This window comes from Panthera uncia, chromosome B4, assembly GCF_023721935.1.
Source record: "Panthera uncia isolate 11264 chromosome B4, Puncia_PCG_1.0, whole genome shotgun sequence".
Classification (NCBI taxonomy): domain Eukaryota; kingdom Metazoa; phylum Chordata; class Mammalia; order Carnivora; family Felidae; genus Panthera; species Panthera uncia.
Window position 1 is genome coordinate 126,872,439 of NC_064809.1, and position 20,935 is coordinate 126,893,373.

Consider the following 20,935-nt stretch of genomic DNA (forward strand, 5'->3'; position numbering starts at 1 on the left):
AAACATTGTTGTTACAGCATTCCAAGCAAGAGCAAAATGCATGCCTGCGAGGTCGAAAGTGCTTCACATAAATTTAAATATAATGTAAGGGAACATCAGGTTCAAGTTGTTTTCCATGCAGCACTCAAACTGTGATTCCAAGTAGAGAGAAAGCCTCTTCAAGGATAGAGACAGCTGAAAACAAATAAGGAATTCTGCTAGAAGACAGCTCAACTACATATATACAACTACATATATACAACTACATATATACATATATACAATATATATATGTATACATATATACAACTACATATATACAGGTTTTCTTTGTTCTCTCTTACTCTTCTTTGATGAACAGAGACTTGTCACTACTCCCCCTGCCAGGGGGCCATGTTCCTTGAGTGGCAGGATAATCCAATCACCATCACCATTATGCCAACGTCAAGAACAATGGTACAGACTGCAAGGGGACTGCAGTCTGTGGACGAACTACCTACTGAAGACACGGGGAAATTCATGTCCTCGCGCCCTCTCTTCCGACCCCACTGATACCTCCGACACCCCCCCCCCCCAAGCTCCTATCGTCCCTTGCCCTCGCACCTACTGCTGCGTCTGCCTGGACGGGCCTGCCCTCCCTTCTCCCTTCCCTGCCTAGCCCTCACTCACTCACTCAATACTCAGCAACAGCTCCTGCAGAATGTCTCCCTGGGCCCATGCCACCCAACCGGATAAGAATCCCTCTATTATGCTCCCATAGAAACACTGCACTCATTCCTATCAGGGCACAGAAGCTCCTCTATTACCATCAGGTTAGGTCTGGGAGGAAAGGCTGTTGCTAAGTCCGCTAGTTCATAAAATCCCAACATGAAAAAATCCAAGTAACCCATAGGTGTGCATCTAGTGAGGAAATATTTAAGCAAACTGGCTTACGGTAATGGTCCCAACTCGTCTCATTTCTTCTCAACTCACTTTATGATTTGCTCTCGACCCGTTATAATCGTCTGCGTCGTTGCACAATTCATCCCGTACACACGGTCAGTATGTCATTTCTAACGTTACTTCCGGTTGTAATCATCTCTACACTTATCCTCCCCTTCGTATCAGAATTTTCGTTATAATCAGAGGCTTTAGCCTTATGGAGTAAGACACAGTTAATAATAGATATAATAAAACATAGTAAACAATAAATATAAGCACTGGCGACACCCTGTGTACCAGTGAATGTGACAGAATTTAAAATGGCCACGTGCCACCCCAGTACTATTTTCTTCTTGGTGGTGAGCAGAACCGGCACATTTGCTCTAACACATGACTTCATTCATTTTCCTATGAAAATTGACAAAGTCAAGCATTATGATGAGTAAGATGGCTCCCGTACTTATCCCTACGTCACATTAATAAATTACTTTGATTTTTTTAAACAATACAAGCACATGACACAAAACTCAAAGGCTACGACAAAAAGCCTTCCACCTACACCCCTACTTTTCCGTCACTCGGGAACACTCCCCAGAGGCAACCCGTTACCACAGTCTTGTGTTTCCTGGCAAAGAGTCTGTGTGCACCTGCATAGATGCTTTTCTCTGTGACACACCGGCAGCAAACTGTCCACTTTTCTGCATCTTGAATTTTCACACCTGATGTATTTCAGAGTCTTCTCTGTTTGTTCATATGGAGCTGTCTGACCCTTTGTAACGGCCGCGTGATATTCCATCCCGTGAATGTACCTTATTTTAGTTCACAGATTTCCTGTCGAAGAGTGTTCTGCCTTGTTCAACCATTTGCCAGTTCAAGTGATGTTGTAATGTATTTCCCTGCACACAGATGCAGAAATATCTACTGGATGAATTCCTAGAAATGAAGCTGCTGAGTCAAAGAATATGTGCGTTTTACAGTTCAGTAGATGTTGCTAGACAGCTTTTCATGGAGGGTATGCGGCTTTTCACCGCACCAGCACCATGAGGACCCATTTCTCTACCCACACCCTTAGCGATACATCGTGTACCAAACTTTTATTCCAACGGACAGCTGTTCCAGACACCTCCCACAATAAACTTCACAGATTCCATAATACCTTCCCTTTGATTAACTCTGTACCCCCCAGGGTCTAGCATGTCGTAAGCACTCACATGTTGTGAGGTGAATGAATGACCAAGCAAAAGAGCAGGGGCTCTGGGGGCGCCTGGCTGGCTCAGTCAGTTGAGCGTGCAAGTCTTCTTGATCTCAGGGTGGTGAGTTCGAGCCCCATGTTGGACACAGAGATTACTTTAAAAAAAAAAAAAAACAGTAGGGGCTTTTGCACGATGAGAGGTTTACTTTTAATATAAAGAATGAGGAAGGGGTTTAAGCATTAGTAATGTTTCCCCTTTGTAAGGGGAAGAGGGATAGGAACGGGTGGATAGATGGATGGATTCTGATCTAAAATGGTTTCTCCTAGAGGTTTTTAAAAAGCAAGAAATACTTGTCTGAAATAAAGTACTGTCCCACCTTAAAGATAGACAGCCTATCCTCAAAGTGTCAAGAAAGCAGAAGGGCCTCCAATGCAACTCCCAAACGAACAGGAAGATTCTCTCTCTGAAACTGCCATGGGACACTGAAGCTTCTCGCGTTAGTATATATATTTTTTTACACACCTTTCCAAAACCTTGACTCACATCATGTATCGTATACAGCGACACAGATGGTTAACGTTTCACTCATTTTCTTCCGTACAGCACCTGGCATAGTTAATGCTAACAATCTTTCAGGGAACACAATAAATACCGGACTCCGCACTGCCACGGGTCAGCGTGTGTCTGCCATGGTCTCTGGTGCCCCTGCCTGGCGCTACGTCAACCACCGTAACAACGGGTAACACGTACAGTGGTTACCATGGACCAGGCGCCCCTCCAAACACGTTTTCCTTTATCACCTCGATATTCACACACGTCACCAGGTACAAACTAGTTTTCCTATTTCACAGACAAATGACTGAAGCACTGAGGAGGTACGTAACTTGCTCAAGGGACACACAGGTAAGCAGGCATAGAGACAGTCGGAACCTAAGCAGTCTGATACCGGAATGGCTCCTTTTAACCCGATATTTTAATACGGTGTGACAACTGCTCTGATGGAGTTGCACACGGAGTACCCGCCACCAAGTACTAGGCTTTGACACATACTCCACGTATACCTCTGTCAGAGCAATGATCACGTGGTGTGAAAAGCATCTGTGTACACATCCTCTTCCCCACTGCAAAGTCACGTCTTAGCCATCACTGTGCCTGGCACCACCTCACTCAATAAAGTCTTTCGCTGGGTTTCGACTTAAGAGATCCAATAATAAAATGTGATTTCTATTCCTTGGGCTTGTATTTCATATTTTCAAGGTTGGTACCTCTTCTGCCCCTGTGTGCCACCATTCCCTAAGACCCATGTCCTCTAAGGCAAGATCTGCTTCTCCAATAGTTTGCCGCTTCCCTAGAGATGCCGGCCAGACCTCTCGAACTGCTTTGGGCACATTCATGGGAATCCTGACACACCAGACGGAACCCACCACCGTTCCTGCCGGGCAGGGCACCGGCAGTACAGCTCCTACCCGGGCCCCCGCCCTCAGCAGCCACCAGCACGGATCAGTGGCTCTTATCAGGAACGTGGAGTAACTTGAGCCACCTGCCAACCCATCTCTCAACTGCTAAGACAGGCGCTTTCTGCTATCAGGTTGCACAAATGCCTGGAAACCTTATACCAGGTGTGAAGGAAGAAGCGAGAGGGGCAACAACACAGCATCTGGTGCCCTGCCTGCTTCCATTCACTGCGTGGGGCCAGAGACCAAGTGGGCCTAACTCACTCGCTGCAAAGCCCTGGGACCATAAAGGTTGTGCGGTGAGAGCAGCATCACCATGTACTGGACGTCAGCATTCACCTAGAGTGCAAGACACGTCTCCACTGGCCTCATTCGCCCAACAGCTAGAACGCTACCTCCTCTGTAATAACACCCTTGTGGAGACAAAGGTCCATGGCAGAAGCTAACTCTGAAAAAAAGCACAGTTTCCTAGCCTTAAATGCAGAAGTCTCTAAAGGTCAACTGAGCTAGAGTCAAGCCTAAGCGTGAAATCCTTGATGCTATGTCTGAATCAGAATCCACTGTCTGGTAAACAAAAGAAAAATACTCTGTTTGTTGAGCCATATCTATTTACTTCCCATCAAGTCTCAGTGGCAGAGTGGCCATCTCCTAAGGATGAAGAGCATTCACTCAATCCCAGGCTTTCCACAAACACAGGGGCTGAGTGAAACTAATGGCCATTGTGACTGCTGAGACACAAACACCTACCAGGAACCAAACCTCCCTTCCTCCCAATTCCATACCAAACTTGGCTCACCGACCAGCCTCCTGACAGCAATGACATTCAATCAGGATAAACTGGACATTATGGATATGCCTGGTACAGAAGATGTCACACTGAATAAAATCACACTGCAGTTAGAGTCTGTGTGCAATGACTCAAGGCAGATCCTGAGTATCATTACTAACTCAATGACAAATGGGGTATCTGACCCAAAAAGGGCCTCTAGAGTGTAAAAAGGCGGGATCAGGAGCAGCTGACTGGAGCAGGTGGAGAGCTGAGGAGGCCTACCTTTTACTCAAACATCTTTAAAATGCTATCATCGGCCAGGGACTTGTAGGGTATTCAAGTGAAAGAACACAGATGCAGATCAGGTCTCCGAAAACAAAAACATGAAACGTTAAAAAAAAAAAAAAAAGAGTAGGTCTCTGACCCTGTGATTCCATGGAACAGACTCACATTTTATGAGATCCTGTACTAATCAGAGTCATCCTTACCAGAGACATTTAGGTATAGTTATCTCAGCAGCCCACAAGAGAATAATCCTAACTGCAGAAATCTAACAAAAAATATCTACACACTGCTATGATTTCCAAATAGAGAGAGGAAAAAAAGCAAAATACATGTAGTATGCACAGATAGTATGCATATTAATATCACCATCTGAGCTTTTTTTTTTAGAAGGAGGTAGAGAAAATATTATGTAACTACAATCTCTGGAAGGATATCCAGACAACTAACCATCCTGGTTACCTCCAAGGAGAAAACTAGAAAGTTGGGAGAAGGCAGAGACTTTCTACTCTTTTGCGTATTTTGAACCATTCACCATGTGAATATGTCACATGCTTTAAAAAATCAATGAAAAGCAGGGGGACAGGGGAACCCCATATAAGAAACTCTCAGAGAAAATACCAGAATAGTAAAAAAGACTAAGAAATGAAAGATTCTACTTAGACCTAAAGCCAAAAGTTTGAGTTTATTGCTTGTCCTCCTATCTGCTCTCGGAGACTGAAATAACTTGGCCCCGAAAACGAGTACATCACCTCCCTTACTTGATTTAAGCAGGGAGCTGGCCAGATAACTTCTAGATGACTTCAGCTCTCATCATTTCATACTACCCACCATTACCAATCCATTGATTTATCTACTGCTGATCTATCAGATCAATAATAAAATTAGAGATGGGAAAACTTTGAGGCAAAAAAATAATAACAACAATAACAAACTACCATACATACAGCAACGAATAATCTCATTTAACCCCTCCAAATATGAGCTACAGGAAAGTGAGATAAACACATAAAGTCTGTAATACAATGCTTGGCGTATAAAGTACACACTAAATTTTAGCAAAATCCCAATTCAAAACACTGGCTAGATCCAAATTATTGCGGAAAGAAACCGGGGATCGCTGTTGACTTCTACATGAATCAACTGTTAGGTAATGGGCAAACATTTTTTTTTAATGTTTATTTTTGAGAGAGAAAGAACAAGCAAGCAAGTACATGCGAGGGGGAAGAGGCAGCGAGAGGGGGGCACCGAGGATCTGAAGCCGGCCCTGTGCGGACAGCAGAGAGCCCGTCTCCGGGTCTGAATTCACAAAGCGTGAGATCGTGACCTGAGCGTAAATGACTGCGCCAGCCAGGTGCCCTGACAAAACGTTTTCAATAGTAAATACGCGTCACGTGAAGTTCACGTTCGCTATTCACTCTATTCCTTCTCAGTCATACCCTTTGGCCTGAGGGGCACGAGACCCAAAGGAAAAGGCACTGAATAAAGAGCCACAAGATCGGGTAGAAGCACCAGTTTTGTTGCTTCCTAGTCATGAGGCTTAGAGAAGTGTATTTTTACCGTCTGAAAAATAGGAAAAAGAACCACCTATCTTGTGGGGTTGTTGTGGCAATAATTTTGTAGCAACAAAATTATTACAGAGATTTTTACAAACAAGTCACATAACGGCTGATTTTTTCAACAAACATTTACCAGGTTCTTATTATAGTATCTCTCAGACACTTACGCAGAAGCCGAGGATACAAAGATTAAGAGACCTTTAAAGAAGTCAAAAGACAGGGGCACTGGGGTGGGTCAGTTGGTTAAGCATCCAGCTTCGGCTCCGGTCATGGTCTCACGGTCCATGAGTTCGAGCCCCGCGCTGTGCTCTCTGCCATCAGCACAGAGCCCGCTCCAGATCCTCTGTCCTCCTCTCACTCTGCCCCACCCCCGCTGGTGTGCATGGTCTCTTTCTCTCTCAAAAACAAATAAACATTTTTTTAAAGATTTTTAAGAAAGTCGAAACACAACTGGGGTACAAGAAAATAGGGCTTGGTAATTATAATAAAAATGGCTATTATATAATACCTATTATGTGTCCAGCCCTGAACTAAAAAGCATATGATGTACATCACCTCTTTTCATTCTTACACTAATCCTATAGTATATTTCACAAGGGAAGAAAAGGTTAAGTCATTTAGCCAAGATCATACAGCTGTGATATGGAAAAGCTAGGGCTCCAACTCAGCTCTGTCGGTCTGCAAGCCCACTCTACTTTTTTTTTTTTTTTTTAATTTTTTTTTTCAACATTTTTAATTTACTTTTGGGACAGAGAGAGACAGAGCATGAACGGGGGAGGGGCAGAGAGAGAGGGAGACACAGAATCGGAAACAGGCTCCAGGCTCCGAGCCATCAGCCCAGAGCCTGACGCGGGGCTCGAACTCACAGACCGCGAGATCGTGACCTGGCTGAAGTCAGACGCTTAACCGACTGCGCCACCCAGGCGCCCCATGCCCACTCTACTTTTAATAATCTTGGGAGTGGGAAAAACTTTTCAAAGCATCACTCACACTCACACACACACACACACACACACACACACAGAACCCATTCACGAAAACATTAGTAGACCTCGTTTACATTAAACAAACAAACAAAAAATAGGGGTGCCTGGCTAGCTCAATCGGTTAAGCATCCAAATCTTGATTTCGGCTCAGGTCATGATCTTGCAGTTCACGAGATAGATAGAGCCCAGAGCTGGGATGCTCTCTCTCCTTCCCTCTCTTCCTCTCCCCTGCTCACATATGCATTCTCTCTTGGTCTCTCTCTCGAAATAATGAAATTTTAAAAAGAAAAAAAAAAAAATGTAACCTTAGAGCACCTGGCTGGTAGAGCCATACTCAGTTGGTAGAGCGTGCAACTCTTGCTCTTGGGGCTGTGAGTTCAAGCCACACTGGGTGTAGAGATTACTTAAAAATAAAAAAATCTTTAAAAAAAATTAACTTCTGATATAGTCATTGAAAACAGTAGCATGTAAAAGCGTGTAGAGTTTGCTAACATCTGGAGGGAAGAAAGGAGAGGAATAATGCAAGGGATGAACATCGGGGATTAGAGGTTTAGCGAAGGGGTACGGAGTACCTGGGGAACCCAGAGGAGAAAGAGACACTTCATTAAGTGCATTTTTATAAATTGAGAGTTACATCTGCTTGTGAAATGTAAAATGCAATAGTTCAAATTTTGCTTAACACTAGTCCAAAGTTATTTGATTTTTCTGTTCTCAGAAGAATGATACCTCTTACCATGTTTCAAAGAGCAATCAATGGAAAACAGCTTGGAATACTCTGAATTTGACAATTTCCTTGCCTAAACAGGATGCTGGACCAGTGAGGTATTTTTTCTTGTATCAGAATTGATTTTTTTTTTTTTTTAAACAAAGTATGTGTGACAAATGTTGTGGGTTTCTTCAAACTCTGGGATACTGTGAAACCAAACAAGTATTTACTATTTGCCTAAAAGTAACACTGCAAAAAAGAATCCACAGTGAAGCTAAAATCCAATAGGGGTAAATGATCCCCACACAGCCCAAGAAAATCAAATGCAAAGGTTTCCTGAGACGGGCTTGCCAGGATTAAAAAGCAAAGCCTACAGGATAGCACTCAGTCCCAACCACTCCTAGAGAGAGAAACAGAAATGCAAAGTAAGCATAAAGGAAAAGCACACAAGCACACAGATACACGTGTATCTGTTAATCACAGCATTTTTACACAGCTGACAAAAATCACTAATGGTCAGTGAAAAGCACCTCTCTAAAAGATTTCTGTTGTATGTATGCAAAATGCTAAAGTTAACCAATTGATCTACAACAGGGTAAAACAGCCAGATCAAAGCCACAATGTTGCAGCAAAAAGATCTATTTGGAATCACAACAAGAAGCGAAAGACCTATAACACCAAGCAGAGGAACAAAACAAAAAAAAAAAAAAAAAAAAAAAGTGTCTATGATGCATAAAAGCAGCAGCAGCTGGGGATGGGGAGGGAAGAGCCAACAGAAATATTAACTTCTAAGCCCCCACATGGAACTTTCAAATATGACCACCTTCACTTTAAAGTCCAAGATGATATCAAAATTAGCCAAATCGGGGACACCTGGGTGGCTCAGTCGGTTAAGCGTCCAACTTTGGTTCAGGTCATGATCTCACTGTTTATGGGTTCAAGGCCCCTGTCATCGTCGTCCGGCTCTGGGCTGACAGCTCAGAGCCTGGAGCCTGCTTCAGATTCTATGTCTCCCTCTCTCTCTCTCTGCCCCTCCCCCTCTCTCTCTCAAAAATAAACATTAAAAAAAATTTTTTTAATACCAAAATTAGTCAAATCAGCTTATTGAAAGTCACAAGTCAGACTATGGCTTCAAGTATGAATACAACATACAAAACATGCAGTAAAATTCGTGTGTCAGTGGAGCAAACACAGACATCTATAAAATGGACCACATAACTGACAGCTACAGAGCCCCACTCTCCCTTTTTCAAACAAATCTGCCCCTGCCCTTCTCAGAGACATCCAGCGGGATAGGACCAGACTCCTACTTTCAAAACAAGCACTACCAGCTCCCGGTAAGCCCTGCCAAAGCTCCCACTGTGAGAGGCAGCCATTGTGGAGACTTCCTGAAGTTCCAACAAAGTCCTCAAACCCATTGTGCCAGCTATTGACGGTGACGGTACTCCTGCGAGTTTGTATGAGGTGCAAACCAATGAGTTACGCTTTGTGGATGCTGGGAGCCACCACAAAACATCTTCCAATTTTGCCAGTTTTTGCTTTGAAATCACACAATCCTACTATCCCATCCCCTGGAAACCAAGAAATAGCAGGTGAAAGCTGTCAAAGCCACATATTCAGAGTGTTAGGGGACAAGACAGTCCAATTAAGGGATAAGCGACCTCATTTGCAGACTCTTTTGCAAAGGATGGGCGGCAGGAGGGGGGGCTAGTAAAGAAACCAAAAGAAGGGAGGAAGCTAAACAATTCTTGCTTTTTACCCAAAATTATTATCCACCCTCCTCAGAATTTCTGCAGAGCACTGAGCTGCAGAAGGGAAGAAAAGGAAAAGAAAACTTCAGGCTGTAAATGTGACCGTATAAAAATCCCCAAGAGAGAATGACCTATGAAACTAAGCTCCACACAAGGGCTAACTATGCAGCTGCTTTTCTACTCGCCTAACGGTCCAAGATAAATAGAGCAGGCTCATGGAAGCCCACCAACTTCCAGGAAAATGGAACCAAAGTCCTCCTGACTCAGGACAAACCACCTACCCCTGAAATAAATCCCTACATGAAATCTATATAGGTCTGTTTTGGAAATCATTCTGGCGGACAGCAATTAACGCCCCCTCCTCCAAACAGCTGCCAATGTGCAGAGGAAAAAGCTGCTCAAACTAAAGCAAATGGAAGAACTTCCCATGAGTCTCTGTTCCAAAAGTGTTCCAACTGAAGCAGGAGCCACAGCCCATATTCCAGCCCCCACACTGCCCCCAGACCAGGTCTGCGGTTCCTCTAATTGGACCGGTACCGTGTCTGCCCTGCCCACACAAAGCCCCATCACTGCGAGAGTCCCCCTGCCCATCCTTCATGATAACTCATGCTTTGCTGTGACATTTACAATGATGATCCCACAGGGGCGCCTGGGTGGCTCGGTCACTTGAATGTCCGACTCTTGATTTCGGCTCGGGTCACGATCTCACGGCTCAGGAGTTTGAGGCCAGCAACGGGCTCCACACTAGCAATGCAGAGCCTGCTTGGGATTCTGTCTCCTCTCTCTCTCTCTCTCTTTCTCTCTTTCTTTCTCTCTCTCTCTCTCTGCCCTTCCCACGCATGCATTCTCTCTCAAAAAAAAAATACATAAACTTATCTGGGGCGCCTGGGTGGCTCAGTTGGATAAGTGTCCGACTACAGTTCCAGTCATGATCTCACAGTTCGTGGGTTCGAGCCCTGCATCCGGCTCTGTGCTGACAGCTCAGAGCCTAGAGCCTGCTTCAGACTCTGTGTCTCCTTCTCTCTCTGACCCTCCTCCACTCACGCTCTGTCTCTGTCTCTCAAGAATAAATGTTTAAAAAGATTTTTTTAAATAAAAAAAAAATTAAGATTCAAGAAAATTGATTCAGCCAAAAAAGAAAAATAAACAGTATGCCTCCTCAGAAACCACATGCCTGGAATAAAACATCCAATACTCAGTGCAAAATCTCTTTTCCTCAGCAAAGGAGAAACCAAGGAGCCAGCCTTCACATGGGAAAAATCCCACATACCAAGGTATTATCTGAGGACTCAGGTCCCAAAAAAACCCCCAAGTATTATGGTTGAACACACCCTTGTGGAAACCCAAACTTCAAAGGCCATTTCCACCCTTGGGAAAATAGGTTTTTAAGCAGTTACTCAACCATTATCATTTGGCAACTCAAAATTGTCATCTGCTTCAGAAGTGGTATTTACCATGTGTCCTGTGCCTTGAATCCTCAGCTGAAAATTTCTAGATGCCACGTATGTACAGGACACGTCAGAAGCAAGTGATATTACTGGCTGCTCTCTCTCTCTCATTCCCTTCTTAGAATCTGCTTTATTGAAGCAGAAGCCAGAAGCCAGAGGCACTACAAAGTATATATACCCAATCGCCTTTAAAGGGGCCCCAACTAAACTAGTAAGGGAAGTCTCGAGGCTGGAAAACAGACGAGGATTATATAGGAGCACAAATCATTAGCCAAGAGGCAAGGAGGTGGGGAGAACAAGGGCCAAGGAGAGAGGATTCCTGTAAAATACATCTATGAATCTATTTCCAAGGCTGCGGTTTAAAAGAACTGTATCAAGCTTCCTCATTTGCAAGCATATCCAGTGCGTGATCTGAAAAAACAGCATGTATTCTGTGAGGTGTCTCAGCTTGGTATTTTTCCCGTATCCACAAAAGAAGCTGTAACAGCTCATGAAATTCATTGGTTGAGAAGGGAAAGTTGATCAAATGGGCTTAGTCCCAAATGGTGGTAATATCCGCGAACTGCAACACTCCAGAATCTCTCGGCAGCACTGTAAAAGGCAGATCAACAGACTGCTCCAATGAACTGGAACAGGTTAGCTCTAATTGCCCCTTGCTTGTGCGGTTCCTCTCTTTTCGTTCACCACACCATCACAAAGGCGCTTTTTACACATACACACGTGCACTCAATTAATATCTGAGCACAGGAAACTAAACATTTGGTTGCCATGCCCACCCAACACATTCAACAGTTAAATTCCACCCCAGCTTCTGTTTTCAAAGACCCCTTTCTCACCTTTAACCCCGATATCAATGGAAAGATCAGGTACCATTCACAAATCCCACAACACCCAGTCTTCACAGGATCAGGAAAGCAGACCGAGGGCCAGGCCCCCCAGGGAAAATCTGGAGAAACAATTAAAGCCATCTGCAGGCCCCGCTGAGGAGCAGAGAGACAAGGTTCAATTCACCAAGAACCACAGTTTCTTGACTACTGGGGCCCAGGCCCAGCGCTAAATCCTAGGGATCCCAAAGGATCCCCTGGTCTCACAGTCTGGGAAGGGGTGCAGGAGCAGACATTTAAACAAATGGTAAAGCAAAAAAATCCTCACACACAGCTATGGACACAGTGTTTTAGAAACCAGCAGGAATGTGGGAGGGATGAGAGCAGACACAAAAAGCATCCAGGGGGAGTCCATAGCCCAGCTGATTCTTGAAGACTGAGCCTTACAGATGAGAGAGAGATGTTGAGGCAGGAATTTCAGCTGGGAAAACCGGAAACAAAAGCACAGAAGAACGAAGGAGCCCGCATGGCACTCAGGAAACTATAAGCCCCCTAACAGGACTCAAGAGGTAGACTGTAAAAATGAGATGAGTTTACAAAGACCAGCACAAGTCAGGCCAGGAGGAGGCCAAATGAGAGACCGGACTCTATCCGGAAGACAAAGACAAACCATCAAGTGTTGTTCAGCTCTTTTAGGTGGATGACTCTTCCTAGTCTGCAGGGCAGGCTTGAAGAGACCAGAGAGAGACCACAAGAGACAAAGGCTTTCCATCTCAATTTCCACAAACCAGAATAAGAACAAAAAGCACCATCTATTTGAGGTCATATATCTGACCAGCAAACCTTACAACACTGGAAACACAAACGATATTTTCACCACCCAAACGGCCAGCATATCTGTCACGCACATTCCCAGTCGGGACCTCACAGATTCCATGATACGTCCACTGCTCAATGCAGGCAGTGTGATACCTCAGTAGCCCTTTTAGTGCTTAGCAAAGAAGCAAATGTCTCCTTCTCCTCTGACCAGAGAGCCCGTGGTAACCAACCAGGCCCATTCACGTCCTCCACCCACATGACAAGCAATTCAGTTTAACACACTGCTCATCTCTAGTAGTCCCCAACTCTGACACTTAATCAATCGGAAACGCATTAACCACTCCATGCTGATCAAGCACTAAGCAGGAACTCAAGGAGTGTCGTGCAGCGGGCTACGAGGGAGGCAGGGAATAAACAGTTACTGCTGGGCTCCATGATAGACACTCTAAATCATCTCAGTTACTCATTACTGCCGCTCATTAGAGTATGTATTAATTTTCCCAGGTCACAGATGTGTAATCAGGAGCTCAGACACTAAACATCTTGCCAAAGGTCATTCATCTGCTAAGTGGAAAAGCCAGGAGTCAAACCCAAAATGAGAAATTCTAAATCGTGTTTCTTTCACTACCCCATACTTCAAGTATACATGGATAACAAACATAATTATAGACATTAAGGTTGGTCATCACAATAGCGATAGCCACGGTATCTCCCCTTTTAAACTGAGCGAGGACCCATATCGTACAGTCTCGGATTAAGGGTTCACTCAGAGTAGTCATAATTAAGTGATCGCAACTAGAATCTCCAAATGCTGCTACAAAAGATTACTACTGAGCATTAGTGACCCAAAAATGTTCAGACTCAAAAAAATCAAAGCAACCTGCCTACACTCCAGAGAAATAGATCAAATCGTCCGTACACTTGCCCCTCAGAGTCCCTACAATATCTGAGAAAAAACTCATGGCTGATTGCTCACTCGTGCGCGCGCGCTCACTCTCCCTCTCTCTCTCTCTCTCTCTCTCTCTCTCTCTCTCTCTCTCAAGTATTTCCCAAACTACTTTACCCACCCAAATTAAAGAAATATGTCCAAGATTCACATGGCTGTTCTGATCCGATTTGCCCCAATCCTGGCTCAAGCAGCTTTGCACTGCCCTCCTAACTAGATCAGCGCCAGCCAATGGGTTTATTCAAGCTGATCTGTGATGGATTAGATAATGAAACCTTAGCCATGTAAGCTGCCTGCTTGTATTGGGGCTGTAGGGGAGAAGAATAAGAAATTCAATACTCCTCGGGGCCACCTAAAACACCAAATGCACTCGCCGTCCCTCCTCCATCTGTTTGTTCATCCAATTACTGCCATTTCCTTCCCATCATCCCCAATGCTCTTCCCTCCGGTCTTTGAGGGAAGTGCACACAGGCACCAGAATAAAGGCGTTTACTATGCTCTACAAATGCATATATCAACAAAAATTCAAGCAAAGCCATTCACCAAAATGACTGCCTTTACTGTTTCTACAAATTATGAAAGCCTGGCATCAAACTGACGGCCTGAGAGGTGTCAAATTGGAGCCACGCTGGCAACATTCTTGTTTACACGAAGTAGTGTAGTGTCTTTCTCCCCAATCCTGTTATCTTGAGGCCTGTCTGCACCAGTCTGTTTTATACCAAAATGAAAGTTAAATCTCTAGTTAGCTTCTGTTGTGTTCACATGTCAGTGTGCGAGAGAAAAAAATGACAAGGTGGCTGGAAGATGGGAGGGAGGTGGGACACAAATTCAACTCAGGCTAATCCCGTGAGTCACCCTAAAGAACAGTCCTCCTTTGAATTCAGATCTTTCTCCTTCTCAAAGACCTTTCGAGTTTTACAGTCACAGGCTTCCTTGTGAGGCTTGAAAAAAATTACTTTTATTTTTTTTAATTTTTTTATTAATGTTTATTTATTTTTGAGAGACAGAGTGTGAGCGGGGGAGGGGCAGAGAGAGAGAGAAAGACAGAATCTGAAGAGGCTCCAGGCTCCGAGCTGTCGGCACAGAGCCTGACGCAGGGCTTGATCTCACGAACCGCGAAGTCATGACCTGAGCCGAAGTGGGATGCTCAACCGACTGAGCCACCCAGGCGCCCCAAAAATCACTAATTTTTAAAGTGACTGTGCCTCAGTTTCTCCATCAATAGTTGCAGCTCTGGTAGTATTATGGGCTGATTGTCTGTGTTCCCCACCCCAAAAATTAGTATGTTAAAGCCCTAGCCCACACAGTTGTGGTGGTATTTGGAGGTGGGGCCTTTGGGAAGTGATTAGGTTTAGTTTAGGTCATAAGGGCGGGACTCTGATGATGGGATTAGTACCCTGGTAAGAAGACAGAGATAGGTCTCTCTCTCTCTCCAGGAGCATACGCCCAGAAAAGGCCATGTGAGCACAGCGAGAAGCCAGGAAGAGAGCCCCTCAGCAGACACCAAAAAGGTGCCAGCACCTTGATCTTGGACTTCTAGCCTCCAGAACTGTGAGAAATAAACTTCTGTTCAAGCCATCCAGCCTCTGGTATTTTGTTACAGTGCTCGAGGAGACTAAGACAAATAGATACGAAAAATTCGGTAATTTTTGTGAGACATCGTTCATGAAATTACTTGGAAAGAAAGCACATTATTTTTATAGCTCTACTCCGATGGTAGCACCGTGGTCAGCATCAGCACCAAACAGCCAAACAAGAGTCCAAAGAGACACCCACCTAGGAGGAAAGAAACCCAGGAACAAGAAAACGGGAAGATCAACTCTTACAAGAAATACAGCATACACGTAGCGATCACAGGCTAGTGGGAACCCTGGCCCTAAGTCCAGGAAGAAAGTTTTCCTACTTCCAGAATCAACCACTAACGTGAACAACTGCTGAACCCACTTAACTAACCCGGATTTATGACTTGATGGTCAGAAGCAGTTAGCTGGCCGTATAATAATCACATACCAACATTTCACTGGTATAAAGAATTTTGCTAAAAGTTGTAAGTAATAATTAGGGTGCACCTTGCCTTTTTTATACAGCAGCTAAGTGCCTATAAAGTTGCACAAAAACTGAATCTTTGTTCATCAAATCATTTATATTCACCACAAGAGCTGACCGAAAGAATTCTTTCCCTAGCATGTTTCATAAAGCCCAAGTTTCACACATAGCAGACTTGGCTTACAGTGAAATGAACCTCCCATACCTATACATGTAACGCATTTTAACTTTCCACCAGGCGAGGGTACGGTATTTCCATCACCCTCTTTAACAACCAGCTACATTTCTCAAACCATATTTCAATTTTCAGGTTGAAATGTTCTCTTCCCTCCTCGCCCCCCCAAGCTTCTCTACTTCTGTACTGTTTCCAGAGCTGTGCTCACTCCTCTTCGGTCCACGTTAAGCTTCTGGAAACTGACCTTGAAAAGTACCATCCTTCCTCTCCCCGCCATGGTTCCTTCTTAGCCTAAGGATTATAACATAAGCACCACAGACTCTCTCATGTCCTCTATGCTCCACTTTGGGAAGGAAATGATTTACTCCAAAAGCTTACTGGCAGTAACTCAACAGGGTTCAGCTTCGGAATCTACAGCTCTGAGGTGTAGTTCCTCTCAGTAAAGCAGTCTTGGGACATTAACCCCAGTAAACGATTTCTTTCTGTAAAAAAAAAAGGTTAATTCTTGGACACTCAGAAGATTGAGGAATTTCATAAAAGAACTCTCAATTTCATGATCTTTTCCATCCCTTAATCATCTGTAAAAAGTAAACTTTAACTTCACAGGCATTAAGCACTTACGATGTACCCAAAACTGTTACATATTATAAAGGGTAGAACAAAAAAATATAGTTCCTGTCTTCTGGAAGCTCACAGTCTCACTAGGAGAACAAGAATAAGACAAGGAACAACATAAGGTGATGCAAAATTAAGCACCAAAATAACAGAAGGCAAGACGAGAGTCTGGTGTGACCTCAGTTGTCAGGGAAGGCTTCCTAGAAGGACCTATGACCTCAAGAAAACTCCACTTGTTAAGATTTAAGAAAAAAAGGGGCGCCTGGGTGGCTCAGTCGGTTAAGCGGCCGACTTCAGCTCAGGTCATGATCTCGCAGTTCGTGAGTTCAAGCCCCGCGTCAGGCTCTGTGCTGACAGCTCAGAGCCTGGAGCCTGCTTCGGATTCTGTGTCTCCCTCTCTCTCTGTTCCTCCCCTGCTCACACTGCCTCTCTCTCAAAAATAAGTAAAGATTAAAAAAAAAAAAAAAAAAATGTGGGGCACCTGGATGGCTCAGTCGGTTGAGCATCTGACTTCAGCTCAGGTCATGACTGCACGGTTTGTGAGTTCAAGCCCTACGTGGGGGCTCTCTGCTGTCAGTGTGGAGCCTGCTCTGGATCCTGTCCCCACCTCTCTCTCTCTCTGCCCTTGCCTCTCTCTCTCCCTCTCTCTCAAAAATAAATAAATACTAAAAGTAAATAAATTTCAAAAAAAAAATGTGCTTTAACCCATATACTAGTATGCTAAAAAGACTGGCTACTCTAGATTTTTTTTAAGTGCATATTACATAGGGCCTACAAGGCATTTCTACACAGCCGCAATCATCTCCTAAGGCTGTCTCCCCCTGCTCCCTTTGCTCCAGCTACACTGGCCTCTTGTTCTCACACACGTCAAGTGCACCTCTTTCTCAATGCCTCTGCACCCCCGGTTCCTCTACCTGAACCCCTTTCCCTCAAATACCTGAATGGTCCATTCCTCTCACTTCACTTCACCCTAGGATCGCCTATCAGACCATCTTCTTCACTCTCTAGCCCTCTCCTTGCTTTAAGTTTCTTCCTGGCACTTACCACCCCCTAATAACAGTTGCTGATTTCTTTACTGTCTCTTTCCATCAGATTATTAGTTTCATGAGAGCGGAGTCTGTTTTATTGCCATGTCTCCTAGGCTCTAAAACAGAGGCTGGCACATAGCAGCTGTTCAATAAACATTAGTTAAATGAATATTAAATACCCTACCATTATTATCAGAATGATATAGGAAAGTACCAGAGCTGTAGGTCACCGAGGGTTAAATTTTATCTTTTCATGAACATTTTTTTCTCCTTTACTCAGATTATGCCTCAGATTTCAAACTTCCCATAAAGCCCTCCTTGACCATTTCAGCAGGAATGACCATCTCCTTCTTCTGGACCCAGTGGCACAAATCCTCTGCGTATTGTGGCTCTAAATTATGCAATGACTTGTGACATCATGCATCCACCCTGTGGTATCTCTGCTCCTGTTCCTCTGGGACTTACACACACACAAAACCACACACACACACACATTTTCTCTCTCTCTCTGTCTTAATTTTTCACCTATTTTGTCTCTCCACCCAGATGGAAGCACCAAGTACCTTAAGGTCAGGGAACCTGATATGTTTCTTAGAAGATAATTTAGAAATCATCATGTACAAACCCTAAATTTTACAACTAAGGAAACAGGTCCCCAAAGAAGGGCTTTTCCCAGAAGCATACAGCTTGTTGAAGGCAGGGGGCTAAATCAATGAAGATGTGACTACCTGCGTGACCCGGTGTGTCAGAACTACAGCAATGAGAATGCATGATGTGAAAAATAAATAAAGATCCACAAACACGCAGAGTGAAAAAAAGATTCTCTGTGGGATGGTTCTAAGTTGCCCATTTTGCACCCAAAGGGCCTAATCCCCTCCTTCCTCTGCACACTCCAAAGTCCCTGCACACTGCTCCATTTCCAAATACTACTATCCTTAGCCAATTTGAAGGCAACCAGCAAATAATTAGCCCCAGGAGGGGAGGAGAGGAAAGGGAGGGGAGGGAGTCTCACTGCTGACGGCGACTGACAGAAGCAATGAATGAACACAGACACACACAGATACGTGCACCCACCAAGCTGACCCTGCTCACCAGCACCCACATCCAGTCATCTCTCTCGGGTCAGCCAACGTCAACCCCCACCTCAGCTGAAGTCTCTTCCTACTCCTCGCTACTTTTTCCAAGGCCCTGGGCTTTTACTTCTCCCAATTCCTCTGCCTGACAGAGTTCTGATGGAGAACAAAAGCAGGGAAACAAAAGAATTCACAAATAAACATCAAGAGGGTGCCTTTAGCCAAATCAACACAAGTTAACAGAGTGGCTTCTGCAAAGGAGACTAAGAAGCACACAGCAGCCACGCCAGGCTTAAATACAGCTCGGTCTCTAACACAGGAAGTCAGGCAGAGCCTTGAAAAGCGGGGAGCAGAGCACAGGAAGTCTTTTAGCAGGGATTTCCAAGAGTGGTGTAATGGAGAGAGCACAGGAATAGGAATTAGAAGACTGGGCTTCGAGCTCTAGTTTTGCTACCCAGCTAACTAGGTGGCCTTAGCCAAGTCACTAGTCTTCTCTGGACTTTTGACTCCTCGTCTACAAAATGAGGTGGTCAAAGCATTTTGAGACTTGAATCCCCGGGGGGGGGGGGGGGAGGACAGAAAAAAACAAAGACGAAAAGTAGTGGCCTCCCCTCCTACCAAAAAAGTGCAAGTAAACTGTTCTGCGTAAGAATCTTCCAAGTCTATCCAGACCAAGAACCCCTGGGGAAAAAAATGATGTCTCTGGTCCCGTCTATCTGTAACATTCTATGATTCTAAGGGAATTAGGCAGATCTCTAAACAACTGCTGGTAGGTGAGCTCCACCATTTCACGGCAAGTATTTTCTGAACAGAGACCAAATCCTGAAAGGTACGAAGGTTTCAGCTCTTCCTCAAACTACAAAGTCAACTGACATTATCACTGCCTTTCCGTTCTCTACCCAAATCAACCGGCTTATCTTGGAGTCCGCAACACAGAATCCAGTCTTCCAAAAGCCCTATACCCCAGGACACTTATACCCCAGGACATTAAGAGCCGGTCGGTACCCTCGCCACGTAAAGAGGGGTACGTGCTGTGTCTCTCTCCAGACTCCTCAGCGTGCTCCACAAAGTTAATGAGACCGAGCGCCACGGGGTCCCCACACCATCACCAAACTCCTCGTACTTCTCACACTCCTTGTGTAACTAACTGATTGAACCCACAAGCTAAGCCACATCCCCTTTGGGCTCTCGAGGACTTTTCTCCCTTTTCACTCTTCTTTATATGCCGCTCCCCGTCCCCATCCCCGTGTGGGTCGGGAGACGCCAAAAAGGTACTCCTTCTTGGGAGGTTTCCCACCGTCGCCCCCCACCCCCACTCAGTGCAGCGGCTCTCTGGGCACCAGACCCAGGATCTCCCGGCTTCCACTCCACCCCCGGGAACTAAGGAAGGGTCTGAAGAAATGGAATCCGTCTCAACCATGTTCGATTTCCCCCCAAAACCTATTCACGCGTCGCCCCCCCCCCGCCACCCCCCTAGGAATCAAGACCCTCTGGGACACACCAGGCTCCTCCTGCACCCTTCGCCTCCCAGCCCGAGGAGCCCGCCCCGCCTCCCAAACAGGCCCGGACCGGCCCCCTCCCACCTCCAAGCCAAGACCCCCCGGAGGCCCACCCCCTGCCCACCCCGGCGCCCCCGCCGCCCTCGCGGCCCCCCGCGCCGCACCCCCGCCGTAACGGGGCGCCGTCCCGCGCAGTCACCTGCATCCCGCCGCCGCCGTCGGCCGCCGCCTCCTCGGTGCGCGGCCGCTTGCTCAGGCCGGGCTCGGCTCCGTCTCCTCCCCCTCCGGGCACCGGCAGCTCCAGCTCCGACTCCCGCTTCATCCCCCGGGCAGCGGCGCCGGGCCCGAGCTGAGGCGGCTGCTGCGGCTGGGCGCCTTCCGCCATCCGCCCGCGCCCCCCTCGCCTCCGGGAGCCGGGCGACCCGCGACAGGCCACCTCCCCCTGGGCCTCGGCCCCGACTGTCGCGACAGGCGGGCGCGCGCCTGCCCCCACCCCCGCGTGCGTGCGTACGTGCGCGCGCGCGGGCCCGGCGCCCCTCGGCGGCTGGCGGTGGCCGCTCGTCGCTCGCCGGCGGCTCGCTCACTCGCTCGCTCGCGGCGGCCGGCGGGTCGCGACGGGCACTCGCTCGCGCCCCCACGCGCACACGCGACCCCGGCCCGGCCCGCCGCGCGCCCCGCCTCTCGCACTCACGGAGCTCGCCCGCCGGCCCGCGCTCGCTCCTTCACACTGCCCCTCGCCACACGCCGGGCCGAGGGAGGAAGGGGGCGGTCCGGGCTCCCGAGGCGTGGGGAGGGCTGTTTGTTTGGGGGAGAGGAGGGGCTCGGGACCGGAACGAGCTGACTGGCCGGGAGCCTCCGACCC

The 20,935-nt window shown here is 46.3% G+C and overlaps 1 protein-coding gene across 4 annotated transcripts in view; it reads right to left on the reverse strand.

Moving 5' to 3' along the window:
• RBFOX2 (RNA binding fox-1 homolog 2) overlaps positions 1 to 20,549 on the reverse strand; it is a 281,688-nt gene extending 261,139 nt beyond the window's left edge. For all 4 annotated transcript variants that reach the window (XM_049626258.1, XM_049626259.1, XM_049626256.1 and 1 more), the window contains exon 1: positions 20,273 to 20,549. In XM_049626258.1, coding sequence (XP_049482215.1) covers positions 20,273 to 20,458 — 186 coding nt within the window. In that variant the 5' untranslated portion in view covers positions 20,459 to 20,549. The remainder of the gene's footprint in view (positions 1 to 20,272) is intronic.
• Between the last annotated feature and the right edge of the window lie 386 nt (positions 20,550 to 20,935).